A 24,030-nucleotide genomic window follows, 5' to 3' on the forward strand; every position below is an offset into this window, starting at 1 on the left:
TTATAAGACATTCAAATACTGACATACAGCAACGTATTTTTCCTCATGAAATTCATTCAAAATGTTGATGACAAAATAAACAACTTCAATGCAATACATTTTGGAGCAGCACAGTAAAAGTGCCACCATTTTTACATCTAAGTCTGTAGACAGTATGTAGACCATTTCATCCATGCATGAATTACCAGTAATGGCATGGCCAGCAATGCGGACTGACCCTCCTTCCATTGTCAAACTGCTCAAATTGAACCACCATTAAAAGACGCATCTTAAAATGAGCTGAAACACAACCTATTGTGTTCAGAAAAAAGTACATATGAATATTAGCTGTAACAAGCTTCAAACCTAACATGACAATGAAAACATTATAACAGCTTTCCTGCTGTTCACATGACACTTACTGGATCTAAAATATATCTCCTTTGAGTGGGTTGTCTTGTACATTAAATAAGTGAATATCAATCTGTGGCAAGTGTTTGAAATGAGTACAGGTTCAACAAAAGAGGTGACAACATGTATTTTCAACTCCCGGCTCCTGACTGGGCATCAAGACAGTTCTAAGCGAAGATGTCAGATGGTGAATCATTTAGCTTTCAGGTACTCTACCTCTGGATGAAGGAAAAGACAGCTGACAGAATAAGTCCACAGACAAAAAAACTCTCATTGGTCTATTTTTCAAATTGAACAGTGATAGAGTCTGCAACTAGGTGTAACTGTAAATGAGAGAGGGCCATAAAGCAACTGTTACATTGCTACACTGGTACTAAGGTAAGACCACAAAAAGACTATTAAAAGGGCCACATCAAGACCATTTCTAATACAGGGCCACAGAGTGATTGAAACTGGGAAAGGACACAGAGTGACTGGCTCAGAGGTGAGGCCATGCTGTTACTATTTTATTAATTCATTAACAGCTGAGGGCATCACTGGCTAGGCAGCATTTATTGACCATCCCTAGCTGCCCAGCGGACAGTTCAGAGTCAACCAAATTACTGTAGGTCTGGAGTCACATGTAGGCCAAACAAGGTAAAGATGTTAACAGCTTCCTTCCTTAAAGGATATTAATGAGCCTGATGGGTTTTTCCTGATAATCAACAATGGAATCATGATCATCATTAAACTCTTAATTCCAGGTATTTTTATTGAATTCAAATTGCACCACCTGTCCCCAGAATGTTATCTGGGTCTCTGGATTAACAGTCCAGTGAGAATACCACTAGGCCATCGCCTCCCCATGTGACTAAGATAGTAGGCATTGCAACTGAGACATAGTCACACAGACTGCAATCAAGATCAGTTCTGAGGCAGGAATATCAACTGAGTTTATGGGAATTCCTAATCTGAAATCACAGCACTTGCTGCAGGCGATATTCCGCAGAAGTTATCTTTGACCCCCAGTGGCGTGGAAGTGATTAAAACAAGCACAACGTATACCAATTTCAGATTTCAAGGTCCCGCAGAGTGGCACTTCAAATTGGATTCATGTAAGATTGCATTTGAACTTACAATTTTTGGGGCACATTGTGATTATCCAAAATTGTTGAGTTAATTTATGTACATGATGGATCTTGTGTCTACTGTTGGACTCTTCTGCAAAGTTAGGTTCAAGGCAACTCAGGACCCCAAGCAGTCAGAAGAAATAGAAGAGCAGTTATGTAGACACATTTCAGATAAATGTAAGAGTAATATGGTGGTGATAATGGGGGTGTTTTAACTTGCGCAATATTAACCAGGGAGGTCACAGTGCAAAAGATTTAGAGGGACCGGAATTCGTAAAATACATTCAGAGATTTTTTTTAAGCTAATTTGACAATGTCCTACAAGGGAAGGTGCGGTCCTGGCTTAATTTTACATAATGAAGATCAGTATAGTTTGGCGAGAGTGGACTGGGAGCAGATACATTTAGGTAGGTTACGTTCAACGAAGAAATAGGGAGAGTGCAGGGCCAACATGTTTGATACAGATAACTAGTGGGACCAACAAATCCAGAGAACCTCGGATTTTGAAGGATATCCAGGATTGGATAAAGGCAAAAAGGTGGGCTTATAGCAGATACCGAGGCCTCAAAGGAGCAGGTGCCTGGAGGAGCACAGAATGCACAACAGGGAACTTAAAAAGGAAATTAGGAAAGCAAAAAAGGGTCATGAATGGATAATGACAGGTAAAATAGAGAAAAATCCTAAGTTATTTTACAAATAATTTAAGGGTAAAGGGTAACCAGGGCCCATTAAGGGCTACAATAACAATTTGTTCATGGGCCTAGTGAATGTAGGTAGGGTTCTAAATGATTACTCTGTGTTGGTGGTCACTAGTGAGAGGGACGATGCAGATATAGAAATCAGGGAGAAGGACTGTGATAGAATTTAAAATTAGCAAAGATAGAGAGGAGGTTGTAAGTGGTTTGATTGGCTTAAAAGTAAATAAATATCCAGGTCCAGATGAAACGTATAGTAGATAATAAAATGTGAGGCTGGATGAACACAGCAGGCCAAGCAGCATCTCAGGAGCACAAAAGCTGACGTTTCGGGCCTAGACCCTTCTCAGGTTATTGAGTGTGGTAAGACAGGAAATCATATGGGTACTGGCAATAATTTTCAATTCCTTTTTGACCACAGGAGAGGTGGCAGAGGACAGGAGGACAGCTAATTTGGTACTGTTATCCAAGAAGGGAGGAAGGAGTAAACAAGGAAACCACAGGTCAATCAATTTAAACTCAGTGAAACTATTTGAAGCACTGCTGACAGACAGAATTACTCTGCATTTGCACAGGCAGGGATTAAAGGGAGGCCATGTGTGACCATCTTGATTAAATTTTTTGAATAGGTGACCAGATGTATAGATGACAGCAATGCATTTGCCGTAGTCTTTATGGACCTCTGTATATATGGGCCCACATGGGAGACTGATGAATTGGGAAACATGGCCAGACATAATCCACAGCACTGCAGTGGGCCATGCCCAGCTTTTTCATAACTCACCACTGTGTGTACTTCAGCTTGAGATCTGAAGCCATAATGTAACTCCACCTTGCCACAGTGATCTCCATCACTGTTTTCCCTTTGCCACCAGTGAAAATAATCTTCCATTATTTTTCTAATTGCAAACTGCCAATGTTTCACTTAATCTTTACTGAATGCTACCACTAAACACACTGCTGTTGCTCTTGGTTCTGAAGGAAATGCTGAGCACCAATATTCAAGATGAGATTTCTAAATTCCTGGAAGTGTAGGGTCAGATTAGAACAAGTCAGCATGGATTTAGTAAGGGGAGGTCATGCCTGACAAACCTGTTAGAATTCTTTGACGAGTTAACAAGTATGTTAGACCAGGGAAACCCAGTAGATGTTATCTATCTAGACTTCCAAAAGGCCTTTGATACAGTGCCTCATGGGAGGCTGTTGAGCAAGGTGAGGGCCCATGGTGTTCGAGGTGAGCTACTGGCTTGGATTGAGGATTGGCTGTCTGACAGAAGGCATCGAGTTGGGATAAAAGGCTCTTTTTCCGAATGGCAACCAGTGACGAGTGGTGTCCTGCAGGATTCAGTGTTGGGGCCACAGCTGTTCACCTTATACATTAATGATCTGGATGAAGGGACTGGGGGCATTCTGGCGAAGTTTGCCGATGATACAAAGATAGGTGGACAGGCAGGTAGTACTGAGGACATAGGGAAGCTGCAGAAAGATTTAGACAGTTTCGGAGAGTGGTCCAGGAAATGGCTGATGAAATTCTATGTGAGTAAATGTGAGGTTTTGCACTTTGGAATAAAGAATACAGACATGGACTATTTTCTAAATGGTGAGAAAATTCGCAAAGCAGAAGTACAAAGGGATCTGGGAGTGTTGGTCCAGGATTCTCTACAGGTTAACTTGCAGGTAGAGTCCGTAATTAAGAAAGCGAATGTAATGTTGTCGTTTATCACAAGAGGGTTGGAAGTTAAAAGCAGCGATGTGCTTCTGAGGCTTTACAAAGCTCTAGTTAGGCCCCATTTAGAACACTGTGTCCAATTTTGGGCCCCACATCTCAGGAAGGACATACTAGCCCTGGAGCGTGTCCAGCGGAGATTCACATGGATGATCCCTGGAATGGTAGGTTTAACGTATGATGAACGGCTAAGGATCCTGGGATTGTACTCATCAGCGTTTAGAAGGTTGGGGGGAGATCTAACAGAAACTTACAAGATAATGTATGGTTTAGAAGGGGTGGACACTAGGAAGTTGTTTCCGTTAGGCGGGGAGACTAGGGCCCGTGGGCACAGCCTTAAAATTAGAGGGGGTAAATGTAAAACTGAAATGAGATGACATTTCTTCAGCCAGAGAGCGGTGGACTTGTGGAATTCATTGCCACGAAGTGCAGTGGAGGCCGGGACGTTGGATGCCTTCAAGGCAGAGATCGACAAATTCTTAATCTCAGAAGGAATCAAGGGCTACGGGGAGAGTGCAGGGAAGTGGAGTTGAAATGCCCATCAGCCATGATTTAAAAGGCGGAGTGGAATTGATGGGCCGAATGGCCTTACGTCCACTCCTACGTCTTATGGTCTTATTCACCAGAATCTTTTTCTGACCCCCAAAAAAGTCCAAAATTTGATTTTCCATTTTCATTCTTGCTCAAAATACAATTAGAATGTAAGAACATAAGAACTAGGAGCAGGAGTAAGCCATCTGACCCCTCGAGCCTATCCTGCTATTGCTTGTCTCATTTCATAGTTCTCCGTCCGCCATCCCGCATCCTTGTGCATATTCCTCATTATCTGAGCCCTGTCATTGTCTATTTCCCTGTTCCTTCCTCAGGCCATTAGATATGGGCAATGGTCCTTGGCCTAGTCAGTGACACCCATATCCTGTAAGAAAAATCTTCAACTTCTATCCTGAATCCAAATCTGATCATTGAATTCTAAACTAAAATTCCACATTCCTGAGTCCCAACTTGTCCCCAGTTCCAATCTGCTGCCCATCTCTGTACCAACCTGCCAGGCTATACCACTTTGTCGTAATCTACAATACTCTAGTCTCCACCTGTAACCCCACTTCCTGTGAAAATCATGATCCAGTCATCCCAGTATGGTGCCATTTTCCTGAATCCCAAATCTGTTTCACCAACTGAGTCTCAATCTGCTTGCCTTTGTACCAATCTGCTGCTTCTCTGTCCTAAGTCCCAATCTGACAGCTGCCTAGCCCCCTTATCAAAACCTGCCAGTGCACATACAAGCCACAATTTGCAGTCTCTTCATTATCCCAATATGCTAGACTCCTTACTGAATCCCAGTGTGCCAAAACACATCCCACCACCAAGTCCCAGTGTGACACCTTCCCCAGTTTCAAACTTGCACCCCACAGCCTCTGTTCATCCAGTCAAAACTCACATTGTGTATGTCTGTCTCTCTCTCTTTTCCACACATAGGACCCATTTCTGTTTACTTCTGAGGTGTGCGGTCTGCACTGCTAAGCTATGTGGTAGGCGTGCTGATGCCACAGATTGTTGGAATAACAGCAGAGTGATACCAAATTTGATGTACTAATCTCCTAAACTATAAGAAACATTCCCTGATACTTGGCCTACCAGAGACTGGATGGAACTGCTCAATTAACATAAACCTGTCATCTCTAGCTCTATGGAGGAGGGAAGATCTTGTGGCACAGTGGGCACTGCCCTGACTCTGAACTAAAACATAAGGGTTTGAGTTTCACTTCAGGACTTGATAGCCATGAAAGGTGCATTTGTAATGTGGCTAAATAGGTTAAACAAACATTTAAACACTTCCAAATTCCTACTGCAGGTGGATGGAATGGGAAAATTTCCTAGTCAGCCAAATGTGATGTGGAGTGGCAGCTCTCAAGCTGTCACCTCTGGAGACATGCTAATGACCTGTTTCAGGAAATACTAGTTATGGAGACAGACCTCAGCATGTGCTTTGTATGTCCTGTGTGTCATTAATCAGAGGAAAGCCTCCAAGATTCTAAGTTTAAGAAAATGCAAGTTTATTAATGGGAGGCAGTAGCATGAGTTTTAAAGTAAAATTAAATGAAAACACACAGCAACAAAAAATTAAAAAACAATTAGTAGAAGTAAAAATAATGAACCTTGTACTATGTGATAATGGGAACTGCAGATGCTGGAGAATCCAAGATAATGAAATGTGAGGCTGGATGAACACAGCAGGCCCAGTAGCATCTCAGGAGCACAAAAACTGACGTTTCAGGCCTAGACCCTTCATCAGATGAAGGGTCTAGGCCCGAAACGTCAGCTTTTGTGCTCCTGAGATGCTGCTGGGCCTGCTGTGTTCATCCAGCCTCACATTTCAGAACCTTGTACTATGCTCAGTTAAGAGAACAAAATCTTACACAAGTTAGAATAAATATATTTTAATTTTGACCATTAATGCTCATTGTTTTACATAACATTGGTCGAAAGTCAAATCCAGATGTTTGTCATGAGCTACATACAATAAAAGTTTTATGAGAAGTGTAAAGAGAATGCTTTGTGTCAAAATGCCAACTTGTACTTTCTGAAAATGGAGATGTGGGAATGCTAATGGAACAAGCATTGAGGATTTGATGGGGTACAACAAGGAATTAGTGAAAAATGTTTTAACAAGCACAGCTGATAAATATGCAAGTCAAACACATGAGAACCACAATGGATGCAGCTAGGCATAATTAAGAAAATATGTAATTGATAAGCACTTAAATTAAGAAAGTTATTAAATGAAATGCTTTGCTTGCTCAGAAAAAGCATAACTAGCTGTTCAGTTAAATTAATCAAACACATGCTGTAAATCTAGCACAAAAGTAGTAAGAAATCATTTAAGTGAAGAGAATGAACATCTGGTGGTTGCTAGTAAAGCATAAGCACATAATTATGCAGTGCAAGGCATTCATTAAAAAATATTTGGGTGGAGCTATGACACACTGAAGATGATGCCAAATCTCACAAATGCTGTCCTAATTACCTGCTTCCCATGTACCAGCATTGTGGTAATATGTGGGGCAATAGAGGCAGCAATCAGCTCTAAAAGTGCAGCACTGTAACGTACAGCCAACCTAAATATATTGCACAATGATTATATAAAGGTCATAGGAATTGCAAAGAAAGTCAATCAGATTTCTAATATACTGCAAAGTCTACAATTTATAAATTGAAACCATTTCAATGTAACACTATATCACTTTTTTCAGAAAATAAAGCAATATTTGTAAAATGACCAACATATATATAAGACAGGGCGAAACAACTTAGGAATTACAGTCAATACTTAATAATATGTTATAATGAAGGGAACCGATACTCTTCCCATAACACCTTCAAAAATAATAGATTAACCAATCTTGAGGTCTGATTTCAGCTCTGAAAGTGAATGCTTGTTTCCTCACAATGTCTGGTCAAGTTTTCTCAAACAGCATTTACCACTGTTACTTCTGCTGATGTGCCAAATTGGTCTGCTGCCTAACTGTACTTGCACATAAATGCAACACTAACCATCAAATCTATAACAAAGTTGAAAGAAGTGGTCAAAATGTTCCCTGGCATTAACCACTAGTTGTCAGGTCCAGAGGTGAGATTTGAAGACAATTGGAGAAATCCTGTCAGCAGTATCCATAGTACTGATGCACAGTCATTCCTAAACCATATTTAAGACAGGTGCTTTCCATCTGATGCCTTATTATACTTCTATCTGAAATATTTCTTGAACTTAATCAAACTTATATGCAACACAAAAATGATTTTCCTTAAGGTTATCGAACCATAAGTTCCTTACTATTGGACCCAAGAATCCTCTAGACTTCATTTTACTTTTTATCAAGGGCATAAGTTCCGTTACCAAATATGAGGGACAATAATCAGCAGCTCAAAAAACATAACTGAAATCTTTGATGAACAGTTATATTTTTATTTTACTTAAAATCCCAAAACTGTTTTCAGCAGAAAATCTGGACATTAATTTCTGAAGTCTTATCAAACTTTAAAACAATTTAAAAAAAGAAAACAATGCAAATACTATCTAAATGTAAAGGGGCAAAGTCAGTTGTAATGTGAAAGATTTTAAAAGCAAAAATACTGAAGACGGTTAAAGAGATACGACCATTTAGAGACAAAGGAGTCACCTTATACGCAAGATGGAAAAATGAGAGGTTGTTTGCTACACATTTTATTTTCATTTTTAAGGAAGCTGAAAGTGAGACTGGAGTAAGGATAAGAAAAAGTATTCAAGACAAATATATGTTTAAAACAAAAGTTAATGGGATTGAAACTTGAAAAGTTACCATTCTCAGATATTGAGCATTCCAAAACTCTCTAAAAAATTCTAGAAATGAGAATTACTGTATACTCTAGGGTATCAAATACCATGTTTCAAGAAAGTGGAGTGGGATATACAGGAAATCACAGGCAAATCTGCCTTCATTTGTGGATAAACATCCATAGGTTGTGCATAAGATTAATGAATATTTAGAAAAGTGTGACTAAATCAGGGAGAGTTAATATGGATTGTAAAAGGCAGGTTGATTTTATCACTTTTTCAGAAAATCTAGTACATTGATAAAAACAAATCATGTAAGGAATGTTATCTTTATGTCAGAAGCTTTTTGATAATACCAGTGTAAAAAGAACTGTCATAGAAAAATAAGGTACATGTATTAAAGTAGTTACAGAAATGACTAAGGCACAGAAAGTTAGTGATAACGTATGCCTTTATGATTGTAAAGCCCTGGCAGTTGCGCACGCCAGCGATCTGTACTGAGGCTCCTTAGGTTCCACATATATAAATAATCTGGATATAGGTGCAGCTGAATGACATTTTGAAGACATTCAGGAATATATGAATATGAAAAAAATGAGCAAGTAAAAAGAGAGAATGGAAGCTTTAAAAGAGAACTTTTAAAGAAAACTAAAAGTCAATATAAAAGGGAAAAGAAAAGACTTACATAAGTTTATAAAAAACAAATATATTGTTGAAAGCAGGGACAGTGTTGCTGGTCCATTACGCTTTCCAATTCTCGTAAATGACTTAGGTGAACGGAGCAATGTTATAAAAACTGGAGGATAGTCTGGGAGATATTTAGGGAAAGACATAAAGCGCATTAAAAAGGGTGCGAAAGAGATTTACAAGCTACTACCAAAAATAAAGATGAGAGGGTGGAAAGATAATGGCCATTGTCAGGGAATAGAAAAAATAAAGATGGGACTCAAAGGATGTTTTTAAAATTCTGAGAGGCTTTAACAGACAAAATAGGAAAGAATCATTTCTTGTAATTAGTGGTACAATAACTAGAAGTCTTAAACTTAAAACTACTGGCATTACGTCTTGAGAGGCAATTAGAGATTTTTTTCATCCAGGTGCTTGTTAGGGTCTGGAACAGTCTAGCTGAAAAATGGTGGAAGCTGATTCCATAAGTAATTATCAAATATAGTTGGATGGGCATTTGAAGTTGAGGGTCTTCCAGGCTGTGGACAAGGGGAAAGTGCATAGGATGAAGCATGACTGGCCTTATCTACTATAAATTTCTATGAATCAAAAAAGATTAGACCACTTAGGACGCAGGGTATCTAACTGTGGAGGATAACAGTGCGGTGGAGATTTTGTGCGGGTGTTTATAAATAATGATGGAAGAATACAGGTAGTCAAGGAAGTTGATAAAAAGTTAATTGTGGAAAAGATGTTGATTCTGAAAAAAAACAGTAAAACTCAACATGACAAAAACTGCTGAAAGAAGATAAGGGGAGCGCACTGAACAGATAGTTGCAGTACTTTCATTAAATGTGCTTTATATATGAACATATTGACACTGGGGTAAATCTTCCCCAACACCTCTCTTGAACAAAATGAGTGAAAGAAAATGGGTAATCGTAGATCAGTTGGTCTAACATCAGTCACAAGCAAACTTTTAGGCACTGAAATTGATTTTGCTGCTGACACAAAAAATTTGCAAGTAAAATAAAGCAGAATGATTGGAAAGGAATTTTACCACATGAATTATTAAAACACTGTTTGCTTTATCACAACTGGTTACAGGGACAGAAACTTAGAAGTGAAATGGATAAGCATTTGACAAGGACGAATATAAACTAACACTGGAAAAGAAAGTGGGTTTAACAATATATAGTTCCAGATTAATGGTCCTGTAGTATTTAATTAACTCCAGCATAGATTTGTCTCTTTGATTGATCTGTCTACACTGTAGGTTCCAAAAATTCAATACCATAAGCCTTCTTATTTTAAATATCTGAAATGTCAATCATGGAAATTTGACACACAATAGTGCAGAGAGAAATACAGCAAAACAAACAGCACAATACAGACCAGTGTTTCTTTCTGCCCGAATGTTGATAAACTCTTTCCAAACGATCCATAACAGTCCCTGAAAACAGAACACCATTTTTAATAGAATGCACTGTTTAAAGTAGGAAAAAAAAGCTTAAATAAGTTAAAGTATTAAAATCAAAACTGCTGAAAGCAAAACCAATTTGGAATTCAGATGCAATGCTTCAGGAACATCCTAGAATTAAGTAATTTTTACATTAAATAACTTTGAACTCAACACAGTCTTGCATATATGTGGAAGTGCAAATGTAGAACAAAGTTAGAAAATTATTTTTCATCTGTTAAAATATAATAAAGAATAAAATAATTGTACATTGGTAAACCCCCTAGCACCAATATGTTTCTACAGGTGTGCAGATCACATAAATGGTTGGATTGGTAGATTACATGGATCTTACCAACAGCTAAATGTATTGACAGTTATTGTAAATGTGAAAGCTTGATAATAATAATTCATTTATACTGAAATACTGATTAAACTGCAAACCAGTTTAAGTATAGATAACTGTATTTAGTTTTAAGGCTAATCACACAGGACTAAAACAAAAATAAGTGATTGCCTATAGTGAGCAACAATGCCAAAAATATGCCAAGTACAAGTAAATTATAAGCACCAGAAGCTTCCATAGTTAAATCAACAGTTTTAAAAGGAAGAGTAAACATAGCATTCCTAATGTCTTTGTGATTTCAGCACAAGGGATGGTGCATATTATTTCCACTACCCTCAGCGCACAATCACAGAAGTTCTACTTAAATTCTTTCTTAACAAAAACAATTAAAATAACAGTCATTTCTAAAATATGTTGAAAGTATAGTCAAGTTGCTACCTAAGTAAACATGGGAGCCAATTTAAAGGATCAAATTCACACTAACGGTATTGAAAGATATAATTAATTTATCAATTTTCTTCCTGTAGAGGCCACAGTGGACAGAATCTCATAGGGGCCTTAATGACTTGGGCTATGTTGAGAATTTGGGTAGAATTGCATGAGAAGTTTGGCAAAGCTTATCTTTATGTTGGCAGCAACTCAATGCATTTAAAATGCATCTGTTGGATTTTGAGATGAGTTTTGCACTAGACAGGATGAGTTACCTATTAAGAGGGACTATTACTTGTTAACTACCCTATTAATGGCACATTGAGCCTCACTAATATGCAGATTCCTATTTTACGAACTGCACAGATAAAATTAGATGCCGCAAATTCTCAACATGGATGTCAGACCTGATTTCACCTCACTGCTTACTCCAAAAGGATCTCGCTGTTGGAAATGGACCCAACATCTCGGGGCACGTTCATGGCCATTGGCCACATGGATCTCGTGTCCACAGGCATATGCCAGCCTCCACGAACATCTCTGATGCACTTACAGTAAGCTTCTGCACTTCAATGCTACACTGACAACTATCACAGTAATGCTGCAGCAAAGGACACTGCGTACCTAAGGACATGCACTCATCTCATGGACTGCACTAGGCTACATCACCAGACTCTTTACTTGTCATCAAAGCACTCACTCACTCTGTTCCTCCCTGAATACTCAAAGCATCCCTACTTTGCCTTGCTTTTCCGTGCCATGTTCTCTCATGCTAAGTTACCAAGCTCACACGGTTGCTGTATTGAGATAGGAGATGGAGACACAAATCTACAAAGCTTGTCATGGTTGTGAGCAGTTCCCCGGTCAAGGAAGGTAGCCTATCGTCAGGTGCTTCCCATACAGTAGTCAAAGGCAGTCTCCAATATCAGTCAGTTACATACAGAATGGTCAGAGTCAAGACTCCCTCCACATGATGGGTGAGAAGCCAGATGTTGTGGAGCCCACTAGCTGTCTTGACGCTTTCTACCTAAGTGTGGGCGATTATCCTCCTGGAATGAGGCAAAGGCGGGTATTGAGAGAGATGAAAGTGGGTGGCTTGGCTGTTACTTGTGATGCAGATGGGGAGGTGTGCTGAGTGAATACATAGCACAGAGGACATTTAGGGTGAGTGGTGTTGGGGGCTGACAGCGAGTGAGTGAAGATGTTGCAGGTAATTGTGAGTCTGAGTCTTGTGGGAGGTCGGTACATTAGCAGAGATAGTCTGAGTAAGATGTAACAGAGAGAAATAGTAGCACTTAAGCCGACAGAGTGGAAAATGATATCCACAGTGGTGAGTTGTTCCTGGTAAACTCATGGTGAAATGAGGTTAGAACTGGAATAGAGGGGCGCCATGGGCTGGGAAAGGTATTTAATGAGGCGGGTTTGCTAACACACAGCAAGAGATTTTGTTACACTTGCGGCAAAAAAAGCCCACCAAAAAACTCAATATATTAGCCAAGAAAATGTAAGATTTATCCACCAAAGTCTACAGCATAGAAAAAAGCAATTTGGGTCAAATGGTCTATGCTTTTGTGTATGTTCCATAACTAAATCCACATAACCACATCCTTCTATTTCTTTCCTGGTGTGCTGATCTAAGTTCTCCTCAAAACAGTTTGTGTAATGAAACTCAATTACTTGAATGTTGACCAGACATCAGGGCTTAATGTTCTTCTGAACAATTAATCTCAATTAGAAGAACTCCTTACCCTTCCTGAAACTACTATATGAAGTCTTCTCAATGTGCCAACATGAAAGTGCATAACTTTGGCTTGTACAATTTGTAACATTATTGCAAAGATCTTCAGACATTTTTAATAGCATTACTGCTGTTACTCAGAGCTTATGTAAAAAAGACCCAGAAATTGCTGGGCAAAAGATGAGCTCCAGTCCCTAACGTATTTTGTGTTTAAAAAAACAGCAATTTTTGGTATGATTTGAGTTTCAAGTTGCCTCAAATTGCTCAATGTTACCTTTACCAAAACATAATAAGTTACCTTCCAGTGTTGAATGACCTAGCTGTTTATGATGATAAGAAATAGTTTACATTAATGAAATAAATTTATCTCATTATGGCCATTCAGGGCTGCTAACTTGTGTTCAAAAAACCCTGTTTTTTTTTTCTGAAGAAGGGTCCCGACCCGAAATGTCAAGCTTTCCTGCTCCTCTGATGCTGCTTGGCCTGCTGTGTTCATCCACCGTGTTAACTCTGATAATGACATAGTTTATGATCTTGACACTCATTTGTGGAGGTTTAGGAAAGAAACAGTGAAAACATAGAGTCTCACTCCAGCAGGTGGTGAAATATTCCTAGAGATTTTCACAAGTTTTTAACTTTCTTGTCTGCCTTGCTTTTCCTCTTTTAATCCACTCTCTTTCTGAATTTGTATCCAATTTAACCTGGTTCACCTGGTTTCTTTTCTGTTGTTTCTCTATTTCTGTATCCCTAAACCATTTTGTTAAAGTAATAGACTATTGGTTACAGAAAGTTCCAAATGTGTCACTGAAGTCATTGGACCATTATCGATTTCTATTTCAAGCAAATTGTAATTAAAAACAAATTGAAAGGGAAGTAAAACATCAAATTCCATTTTGTTTGCTGTGGGTTGACCTATTCCAGCATTTTCTGGGTTAATATCTCATACAACATGATAAATGTATTTGAAAGCATTGAAAACAACGAAACACCAGATTGTCTTGAAGAAGTAAACATGATAAAGACGTGTTTTCAATTCATAGCTATAATCAGCTAAACGCAAGTATTGTGGAGCAAATCTTTTTCATCAACGCAAATCTTTTTCATCAACACAAAAACTATTGGCTTGAAATAAATTTTATGTGAACAGTTTACAGAAAACTACTGTTGCTATAACAATAACAAGAGTGATTTTCTTTCTGAATTTTTCCTCCCTGCTGGTCTTTTGTACAATAACGAAGCTCTGGAAACAGAACTGTGTTTTAACAGCATCAGGTTTCACCTCTCACTGATACGTATCTAATTGTATTGCATAACCCCATACTGTGCTCCAAATTATACATGTGTCTTTTTAATAATGCACCCTTTTGTATCTGTGAATGTTAATTTTGTTGTCTTGACTGATAACTGTATGTCAAAGGAATTTTAAACATTAAAAGCTGCAGCATTGCTACAATTCTCTAGTTTAACCTAAATTCTACAACTGAGCAGCATCGCAGACTTCAAAACCAAAAGAATGATGCTCTTTGTTCATTGACATTCACAGCTAAACAACATAAAAACTACAAAGGTCAGAAAAAGATAAAAAAAAATCCCAGCATCTGTGATTTTCAAGAATGAATTTGACCACAATGCAAAAGAAAATTTAATCCTGATGTTACTGTTCATTATAAAATAAACTTCTAAAAATTTTGTCAAATTCTTTTGGTGCTTCATTTTGCTGTCTGATTTGTATCTGGGTGTTTTACTGACTTTACCGTGACAACTGGTGTGAATTCAATATTTTGACAAATTCGACTAGAAATTGAGTGTAAGACAATTGCAAATCAGTATGAGCTTTCAGAAAACTGTATCATTGTTATTTCCGTAGTGCACGAACCTTCTGTTAGAGCAAAATATCAAGGAGTAAATTAGAAAACTATACAGTTCTTCAACATGGAGGCATATATGAACCACAACAGTTTTTGCATCCTGATGATGGTCTATTAGTGAAAAGTGTGTTTAGGTATCTCATTCTCAAATCATGTATTTCAGTCTGTATTCTTTATGTCTCCCTTAAAATCCTACTCTAGGATCAAACTTCAGTTTCCTCTCTTAACTTACCACTAAAGGCTTGTTATCTTTTTTTTAATCTGGTGAGTACCTAGATTTTTCTATTTTAGGAGCACTATATAAATCAAAGTGAAAGAAGAAACATAACTTATACAACTCAGCAGAGCCACAGTGTCCCAACAGTATTTTCCAAAAGTACAGTCTGGATGTCTATGTGTCCTGTGGAAGAGAGGGTCGAGTCTCCATGTATGTATCAAACATTGTGTTTTACAAAGGAATGCTTATTATAAGCTGCCTGCTGCAAGCCTGAGCGTCATTACAGTGGACATTTAAATGAAGCATTATCTGGGTCTATTCAAAGTAATATTTTATTCCAATTGCTTCTGCAGGCATATGTAAATGTGTGCCAACTGCAGGAATTACATCTGTGCAATACCTAACAAGAGAGACTAAGTAAATTATCATGCAACTAAGCAGATTTTTGAGATATACATTTTTAAAAATTGAATAAAATCTACAATTTGCCTGCTAAAACAATAAAAATATCAACAGCTTTAGAGTGGTATATATCTGGAAGCTTAATGAAATAACAAATCACTTTATAATGTTTATATGTTTCACTGGACAGAACAATGCCTTTAAGATTCCAAGTATAATGTTTTTCAACACTATAGACAAAGCTGGTATGGAGACTGGAAGTTTAAAAAAAACTGCTTTTCATGGAAGTGACTGCAAATATGTAGCCTTCCTCAGTTTCAAACTACAGAATTGTGCTGCATTTGTCATTTTTAGAATTTGAAAGCTGCAGTAATTGAAGCTTAAATTAAAAATTTCCATAAAAAGGATTAATTTCCTGGCTCCTGATCATTCCATCTACTTAAAATGCCCACCTGGTTGAATTTTGATTTTGTTTTGAATCCTGCTTCTCATTCAAAAAACATTCTCAAGTGTTTACTGGATTTCCTGCCAACAATGTTTCCTCCAGGCTCTGGCCGAATACTGTCTCTTTAGTACTGCCACACGATGAGTTCTTTCCCAGTACTCCTAGATGGCTCCTAATAAAAGTCAACACTCCAGCTGATAGCCAAGCAGTCCTTGCAGTAACAAAGTGTACAGCTGGATGAACACAGCAGGCCAAATGTCCTTGCAGTAGTTGGGTTTTTACCTACAGTTTCAGCATTAATACTTAAACTTAAGAAAAGAGTGAAGATTTAGATTTGTTTTAATGTGTATTAATTTGTTAAGTAATGGAAACTACAATGTAGCAAAAATTTTCATCTCTCTTAGACGATGTAATGAACTCACCTTCTGCTGTAATGAAATTAGGCCCTTCTCGCTTCAGCAAAATACTCAAGAGTATAGCTTCGCTGACAAGGGAGATGTCATCCTAAATAAACACACGTTCATTGAAATATGAAAGAAAAAATTCCAGTGGGTCAGTAAACAATATCAGTTTTTGTTGAAAATTTAAAAAAGAAGTGAAATTTACTTCAGGTTTTGAATCTAGAATCTGAATGAAACTGCATCATAATTGATTATCCAAATATGTCAGCATCTTTAACATGCTTTCTTGGAGTTTACACAGAAAAGGCATGGAAACAAATATGAACACAAACATTTAAAAGATGCTGAGTGAGTACACCCTGCATTTTAAAGTGTGTTTCACCATTAATTAAAATTTCACTACTTTATCAAGTTAATAGTTAAAGTTATCAATATTTCCCTTGTTACTAAGATTAAAACTGCAAAAATATTAGTGTTCAGAAACATAACAATATTTAATATTAAATGATTTGTGTCGATAGAGCTTCCTGTTATCCAACAAGGAAAGCTGGATATTTTAACAATACTGTGACAGAAACCAATTGAGAAGGATGTGCAAGTCATTGAATGTAAAGGAGAATAAACACATGATCTCATGTTTGTTTTAGGATATTACTACAGACTATATGTTGTCCACAGTAGTAGCAGCAAATACCCAACATAACAAAATGAGAGAGTAAAAAAGAAGTATAAGGTAAACTAATAGGATTAAAGATGAGTGAATTTCTTAGTTCTACATCTTTGAATCTGAAAAGAATTGACTGCAAGCTTCCAAAATTTCCTAAAATAGGTTCTGATGGTTTGAAAATAATCGCAAATGTGCCATACCTGGTTTAGGGGAAGACAGAAACAAGAAATTACAGGCTACAGAGCCAACCTAAGTTTATCAGCTTAAAATATTGGAATGCACTTTTAAGAAAGTGGGAGCAGCATTTTTGAAAATCATATCACCATCAAGCAGTTAACATGGCTTATGTTCTGAAGCTTTTGTGAAAGGGAAATTGTGTTTCACAAATTTTGAACAGTTTTTTTGTAGATGTGAAGCTAACAGTCAATAAAAGGAGCCAGGAAACGTAGTGTACATGGATTTTCAGTTACATATCAATGACTTGATGAGGAAACTGAGTACATAGTTGCTACATTTGCTGTTGGCACAAAGATATGTGAGAAAGTAAGTTGTGAAGAGAACATAAGTTGTCTGCGAAAGGATGTAGATAGGTTAGGTAAACAGGCAAAAATCTGGCTGTTGTAGGGATAATGTGAACTTGTCCACTTTGACAGAAAAAAGAAGTGTTAACTAAATTGAGAGACTGAATATGAAGGCAAATGGAATGTTGTTTATTGCAAGAGGAATGGAACATGAAAGACAGAATGTTTTGGTATGGTTATACACAGCATTTGACAGACCACATTTGGAGTACTGTGTACAGTTTTTGTCTCATTATTTAAGAAAGGAAATAACTATGTAAAAAATAATTCAATGAACTTTGATTAGTACAGTATTAAATATAATTTATTTCCATACAGCCAGCTTTTCCAGAATTTCCATTGTAGGGGCAAACATCCAGTCATGCAAACTGATCTCAGGTTGTTGTTTGTTGTCCATTGGATTTGCTACACTTGACTGCCGCTTTACTTTTGAATGTTTCGGACATTCCAGCTCCTCAAAACTTACAAACTGTGGAATTCTGCAAAACAGATTTCTCAAATAAATTCTGTTAAGGAAAGACATTTTCAAACAAAAACACAATATGTTACTTTAATAAAAGGATTTAAATTGGGCCATACTCCTCCTCTTCACTTATCCGTAGGAAGTCAAGCTGTTCAACGACTGCACCAGATATTAATGTCTGCAACAGAAACAAAAAGAGCTGTTAACGAAAGAAAATGTAGCAATATTATTCATTGTTTTTATAAGGTAAACATTATGCTTGCATGATGTTATTATTTGTTATGAAATTAAACATATTCATTCATATCAAGGCATATCACACAAAGAATGTAGCATTTAATTTTTCTGTAAATTAGTTGATACATACAATTTGAGCAAACCATTGAACAGTGCAGACGATCAATAGCTTAAAATTCAGCAGTAACAAACGAAGTACAAATTCTTATACTTTAAATTAAATATTGACACATTTACAAACTTATGGTCATTTCTATGTTAATATAGCTTCAGTCATATTGAAGCCAATGAAAACAACTGAGACCACTCATATATTGTAACTTTGCAGCATCTTATACCATACTAGGCCATTGTCTTTAGTGCTTAATCTTTGATCATTGCGGCTGGATAAAATCACACTGTAGTTTATTTTTTAAATGAAACTACATTTCACTCGAAAACTTATATGGTTCTAATACAGAATCAATATCTTGAAAAACTGTCAGATACATTGACCTTTTCTGACGAGATATATGATTGAAGAATTACAATTCATTATTGTAGTGATAGGAAGTTTATGTATATCAGAAAGTTGAAATTAGGAACATTTGTAGATTAGAGGATCTTCCCGAATAAACTTGCTACATGCAAATTGGTTGCCATTTTTCTAACATTACACGTGAAATTTTCACCTCTCTCTGTTGATGGGTTTAGAAGCAGGGAGGGTATGCAATTAGATTGAAAAACTGAAAGAACTACGGATGCTGGAAATCAAAAACAAAAATAGGAATTGCTGGAAAATGTCAGCAGATCTTTCAGCATTTGTGGAGAGAAATCAGAGTAAAGTTTCAGGTCCTTCTTCAGACCATTCTGAAGAAAGGTCACTGGACCAAAACATTAACTCTGATTTCTCGGCGGCATCTGTGGATTGTAACAAGGTCAGGTGGATCTCATAGAATGTAAGTTCCTCAACTGGGGCAGTTAATTTGGTCCAGTCAGGGAGCCTTGGCTGACAGAAAGAACAGGAGTGTCAGACATCTTGTTCACTTTGACAGCTGGCTCTCAGGGAGCTGGATCAGTGTCAAGGATTTTCCATGTGTAAATAAAGCTCGACTTGGTGACGGGATACCAGCTTCTATGGAGTTATTTCAGCTGCCAGACCTGCCGAAATTTTCCAGCAACCTCTGTCTATGTAATTAGGGTGGATGGTCATGAACCTGAATCCTGGCACCTTCCCCATCTTTCCAGAATTAAGTTCAGAATGGTGGTCCTATGTGCCCTTTCACTTTTTGAGACCCTTATGAAACCAATTAATGACAACTGAAGGGCCTCACCCTGCCACTGGTATATCACAGTGCCTGCCACCATGCAGTGTGCACAGCAGCTGAAACTGTGTGGTCAGCCTGGGAGGTGAGGCTGATGATACTCAGTGTTTGATATGTGTAGCTGTTCTGCCTGAGCAGTCATGGCCTCCCCTGTGGAACTGCTGGGCGGAAGAGCCCCCATTCTCTGATTAGGCAGTAGCTCTCAGCAGACAATACTTCCACCAAAGGGTCATGATTCCAAGGGAAGGCCTGACATTGGCCTCACAAATGCCTGAATGAGAATGCCTGCTGATTCAGGAGTCAAAGAGGCACTGAAAATCTCTTGTCAGCTCTCCTGGTAGGCAACAATCCCAACACCTCAACAAGAATCTGCCTTACTATAGTAATGAAGCTTAACAGGTTCTGCTCACTGTTCAATAACATTCTGGAATGGAATGACAACCCACTGCTTCTGTTCTCCATTATGAATTGCATTATTAAATCCCTCTCTCTTTTCTCCTCCAGCGTCACCTCCAACAAATGTGACAAGCTTATGAACTTTGGCAGGAAGGTTGAAACTATTTATTCAGCTGCAATGCTGTTTTCTTCCTTTCTCTTCGTCCATCAGGCTAAGTTTCCTATAAGGTTACTCCCTGTCCTAGTCATGAAATCATAACTTGCTCCAGTTCTTTTCCCATCTTACAACTTAGTGTTCAAATTCATATCCATGAAACTTGTTTCCTTGGCCCCTTGGCTCTTCTCCTCATAAACTGCTTACCTTGTAACCTCTTTTGCTGGCCTATATGTCAGCTGCTATTGTTATCGGTTCCTCTTTTCACTTCATCATTCCCCATCAATTTATGATATTTGACCCCAACGTCCCTGAAAACTACTGTCCTGTCTCCAATATTTTTTCTTTTTCCTACTGGTTTTCAATAGTGCATCCACCTTTCCTGTAATTTCACATTAGAATCCTTCTGATTGGGTTTCTGTGCTCTACCAATTCTGGCCTTTTGAACACCTGAATTTTAATTGCCATACATTCAGCTGCCGAAGCATATCTTAGCCTCCTGTTCCTTAAAGCATATCTCAGTTGCTCTAATACTTCCAGTGGCTTAGTATCAAGCTTAGTTTTGCAATACGTCTGTGAAATGCTTTGGACAGCTACAATCAAAGTGGTGCTATATAAGTTAAGTCGTTAGTGAAATGAAACATTTAACTATTATGGACGGTGATCAAAAAGTATCAATGCCCGATCTCATCTTGAGATGTTAAAGCTAGTATTACTTCTAGCCAAATTCTAGTCCAGCAAAATTTCCTTTCAGGCTACAATATCGTGACTTGGAACAGTATCACTGGTCCTTCACTGTCACTGGAAGAAATACAGTGACTCACATGACAAGGAGTGCAATGAGAAGGTGGTTTAGCACCACCTTCTCATGGCTAATAAAAATGGGGAATAAATGCTTGTCTAGCCAGAAATGCCCTCATTTTATCAGTGTATATAAACTGGCCAACAGCCCTAAACATGTTACGTGGAAGTAGTTGATTTCCTTGAAAAATAAAATGTGGGCATCTTAACCCATTCACTATTCAAAAGCTCATTGATTAGAATCATAGAATTGTTACAGCACAGAGGGAGGATATTTGACCCACTGAGTTAGTACCAACTCTCTGCAAGATCATTTTAGCTGTCCTATCCCTTTAACGTTTCCCTGTAGTCCTGCATTTTTTTTGTTTTGGGTGCTTATCCAATTCCCCTTTAAGGACATGACTGAATCCCCTACCACCATATTCTCAGTCAGTGTATTCCAGATCCTTGCTGCAAAAAACAATTTTCCTCAAGTTGCTGTAGTTCTTTTGCCAATTGTTTTTAGACATTGTCCTCTCATTTTCAAGTCTTCTGCCAATGGGAAAAGTTTCTTTCGACCAAGTCTGCCAAGATCGCCCATGATTCTGAACCTCTTATATTAAGCCTTCTTTCAATTTTCTCATTTCCAAGAACAAGCTCAGCTTCTCTAATCTATTCACTTAATTAAAGTTTCTCATCCTTGAAACCATTCTCATGAATCTTTTCTTAAACGTCACTAAAGTCTTTACCTCCTTCCTAAAAATGTGAAACATCCATTGCAGTTGTAGAACCAGGTCTTAAAGACTGTTGCAATAAAAATAGTGTCCCATGCTTTCTGTACTCTATGTGTCGTATTTATGAAGCCGATGACCAATTATGTTTTACTGACCACTTTCTCAACTTGTCCAACTATCTTCACTGATTTGTGCACATGTACTTCCAGGGTGTCTTTGTTTCCAATGGAATTGTAGTCTTTAATTTGTATTATGTCTCCTCAATTTTCCTACCATACTATATTACTTTGCACTTGCCTTAATGCCCAGCCATTTCACCAATTTGTCCTCTTGAGGTCTATCACTATCATCCTCACAGTTCATTACAGTTCCAAATTTTGTGTAATTCACAATTTTGAAATGATACTCTGTCAAGTCGTAGTCATTAATATACATTAAGAAACACAATGGACCCACTACAGACCTCTAGTAAACACCACTGTAAACCTTCCTCCAGTCCAAAATCAAATAAGCTGATACACCACTGTCAAAACACTTCAGAAGCTAACCTGTCACATTCAAAACTTGAAATCATGACGTTAACCCAATCATGAACAACTTCTGACAAACTGATGCATTAAACATTACCATTTTAATTAACTAGTTGAGAACTTTCACTAGTTTTCACATTAATAAGGAAAAAAATCCCAATTGAAAGAAAATAATTTCTTATTGCATTTCTTTCCACGAGTAATCATCTACATCGCATAACTGGAATATTATGTTGACACAGTTTTCACAATAAATGAAATATAACGTGAATCATCTTACAAACCAAGGAAGCAATATGAAGGCTTTAATAATTAGATCACTATATGAACAGAATTAGGTGGCTGACTCAATCTTATGTCACTCTGCTGTGTTGATTTCTGCTCTTAGATATTACAAAGTTCAGCCAAACAAAAAACTATCAGGCTAGTAATTCTTATTACATTTGGATTAATAACATTTTTTGTTTTATTAACTTAACTAATGCCATACATAGCCAATAAAAGATACAAATTTGTACAAACGTACCTGAAGTCTGTCAACGTGAACTTTCACTCCTCCAATAATACCATTTTTGAATGCTGCCAACATGTCCAACATCGGATTGAGACGACTCCCTCTAAGTAACAAAAACATGAAGAATGATTAATATTTGGGAAAGAAACTATAAGGAAAACTATTCGTAACAGAATTATCCCTTACTTTATGTTATCTTCACGGATAAGCACAAGGAAGAGAGGGCGCCGATTCATCTTCCAATACTGTTTAGTAAACTGTAGTAAATTCTGTAAACAAGTGAAACAACATGCTAAAGAATACAATATTGGAAAGATTGTCAACTCAATTATCTATATACAATTTTATTGAAATATGATTCCTGATACTGTGAACCATCATATCTTTTAAACACATGTTCTGAGTTGCCCAATACTACATATTTTACCCTAATAAAACAGTGGTAGAGCATAATTAGAGAGATGTTGAACAACCAACTAGTTGTGAAGCTCAAAAAGCTTTGGGTGGTCAATGCAACTACCACTTAAATAAAGGAAACAATCAGAAAATAAATTTACATAAAAAAGACAATGATATTTTCGAAGTTATAAATGCCACATTTTCATCCAAGCTTTCAGCAACATGAGAACAGTGAAACTAGCCATTCACAGAGCATAACAGATCTTGCCACAGACTGTGACACATTGTTAACATGGAAGATAACTATAGGTATCACAGTACTACAACAGGATTAACAAGAATTATGGAATAAGTGCATAAATCAATCTTGGTCAAGTGCTACTTCTTGCTATGAAACCTTAGATTGTGAGAATTAGAAGGTCATGTTACTGTGGTGAGGGAGGGAATCACTGATGAACTCAATCCTGTTCTGAACTAATATTCACATACATATGCTCTTGAGTAGAATTAGTGAATAGTAACAAGGAAGAAGAACAGGAACCAATACCAGACAACAAGGTGTAGAGCCGAATGAACACAGCAAGCCAAGCAGCATCAGAGGAGCAGGAAAGTTGAGATTTCAGGGTCTAGGCCCGAAACGACAGCTTTCCTGCTCCTATGATGCTGCTTGGCTTGCTGTGCTTATCCAGCTTTACACCTTGTTGTCTTGGATTCTCCAGCATCTGCAGTTCCTACTATCTCAGGAACCAATATGACTTCTATTTTATAGCCAATGAATACTCATACTAACTACATTACTTCACTGAAATGAAGGCTGAAGTTTTAGCCTGGAATTTTTCTGGCCTGAACAATAAAATAACACTTATTGGTTTCAGTGAGTTAGATGCAAGAATATAACTGAAATTACGAATAACTTCTTATGAAAAGCTAGAGATTCACAGAACAACAACATGGTGAGAGTGGGAAGGAGGCCATTCAGCCTGTCAAGTTGGTGACAACTTAGAGTGAGACAAATCAGCTAATTCCACTCCCCTGCCCTTTCTCTTTCTACAATTTTCTCTGTTTAGG

At 37.6% G+C, this 24,030-nt stretch overlaps 1 protein-coding gene across 5 annotated transcripts in view; it reads right to left on the reverse strand.

Moving 5' to 3' along the window:
• The window catches only part of phkb (phosphorylase kinase, beta), a 238,112-nt gene that overhangs the window by 36,831 nt on the left and 177,251 nt on the right, over positions 1 to 24,030 (reverse strand). For 4 of the 5 annotated variants that reach the window (XM_048546675.2, XM_048546672.2, XM_048546673.2 and 1 more), the window contains 7 exons: positions 22,750 to 22,832; positions 22,576 to 22,666; positions 18,031 to 18,092; positions 17,768 to 17,930; positions 16,225 to 16,306; positions 10,294 to 10,351; positions 6,946 to 7,036 (listed from right to left, as the gene is read on the reverse strand). In XM_048546675.2, coding sequence (XP_048402632.1) covers positions 6,946 to 7,036; positions 10,294 to 10,351; positions 16,225 to 16,306; positions 17,768 to 17,930; positions 18,031 to 18,092; positions 22,576 to 22,666; positions 22,750 to 22,832 — 630 coding nt within the window. The remainder of the gene's footprint in view (positions 1 to 6,945; positions 7,037 to 10,293; positions 10,352 to 16,224; positions 16,307 to 17,767; positions 17,931 to 18,030; positions 18,093 to 22,575; positions 22,667 to 22,749; positions 22,833 to 24,030) is intronic. The other variant, XM_048546671.2, reaches the window with a different exon arrangement.

Source organism: Stegostoma tigrinum, chromosome 16, assembly GCF_030684315.1.
Source record: "Stegostoma tigrinum isolate sSteTig4 chromosome 16, sSteTig4.hap1, whole genome shotgun sequence".
Classification (NCBI taxonomy): domain Eukaryota; kingdom Metazoa; phylum Chordata; class Chondrichthyes; order Orectolobiformes; family Stegostomatidae; genus Stegostoma; species Stegostoma tigrinum.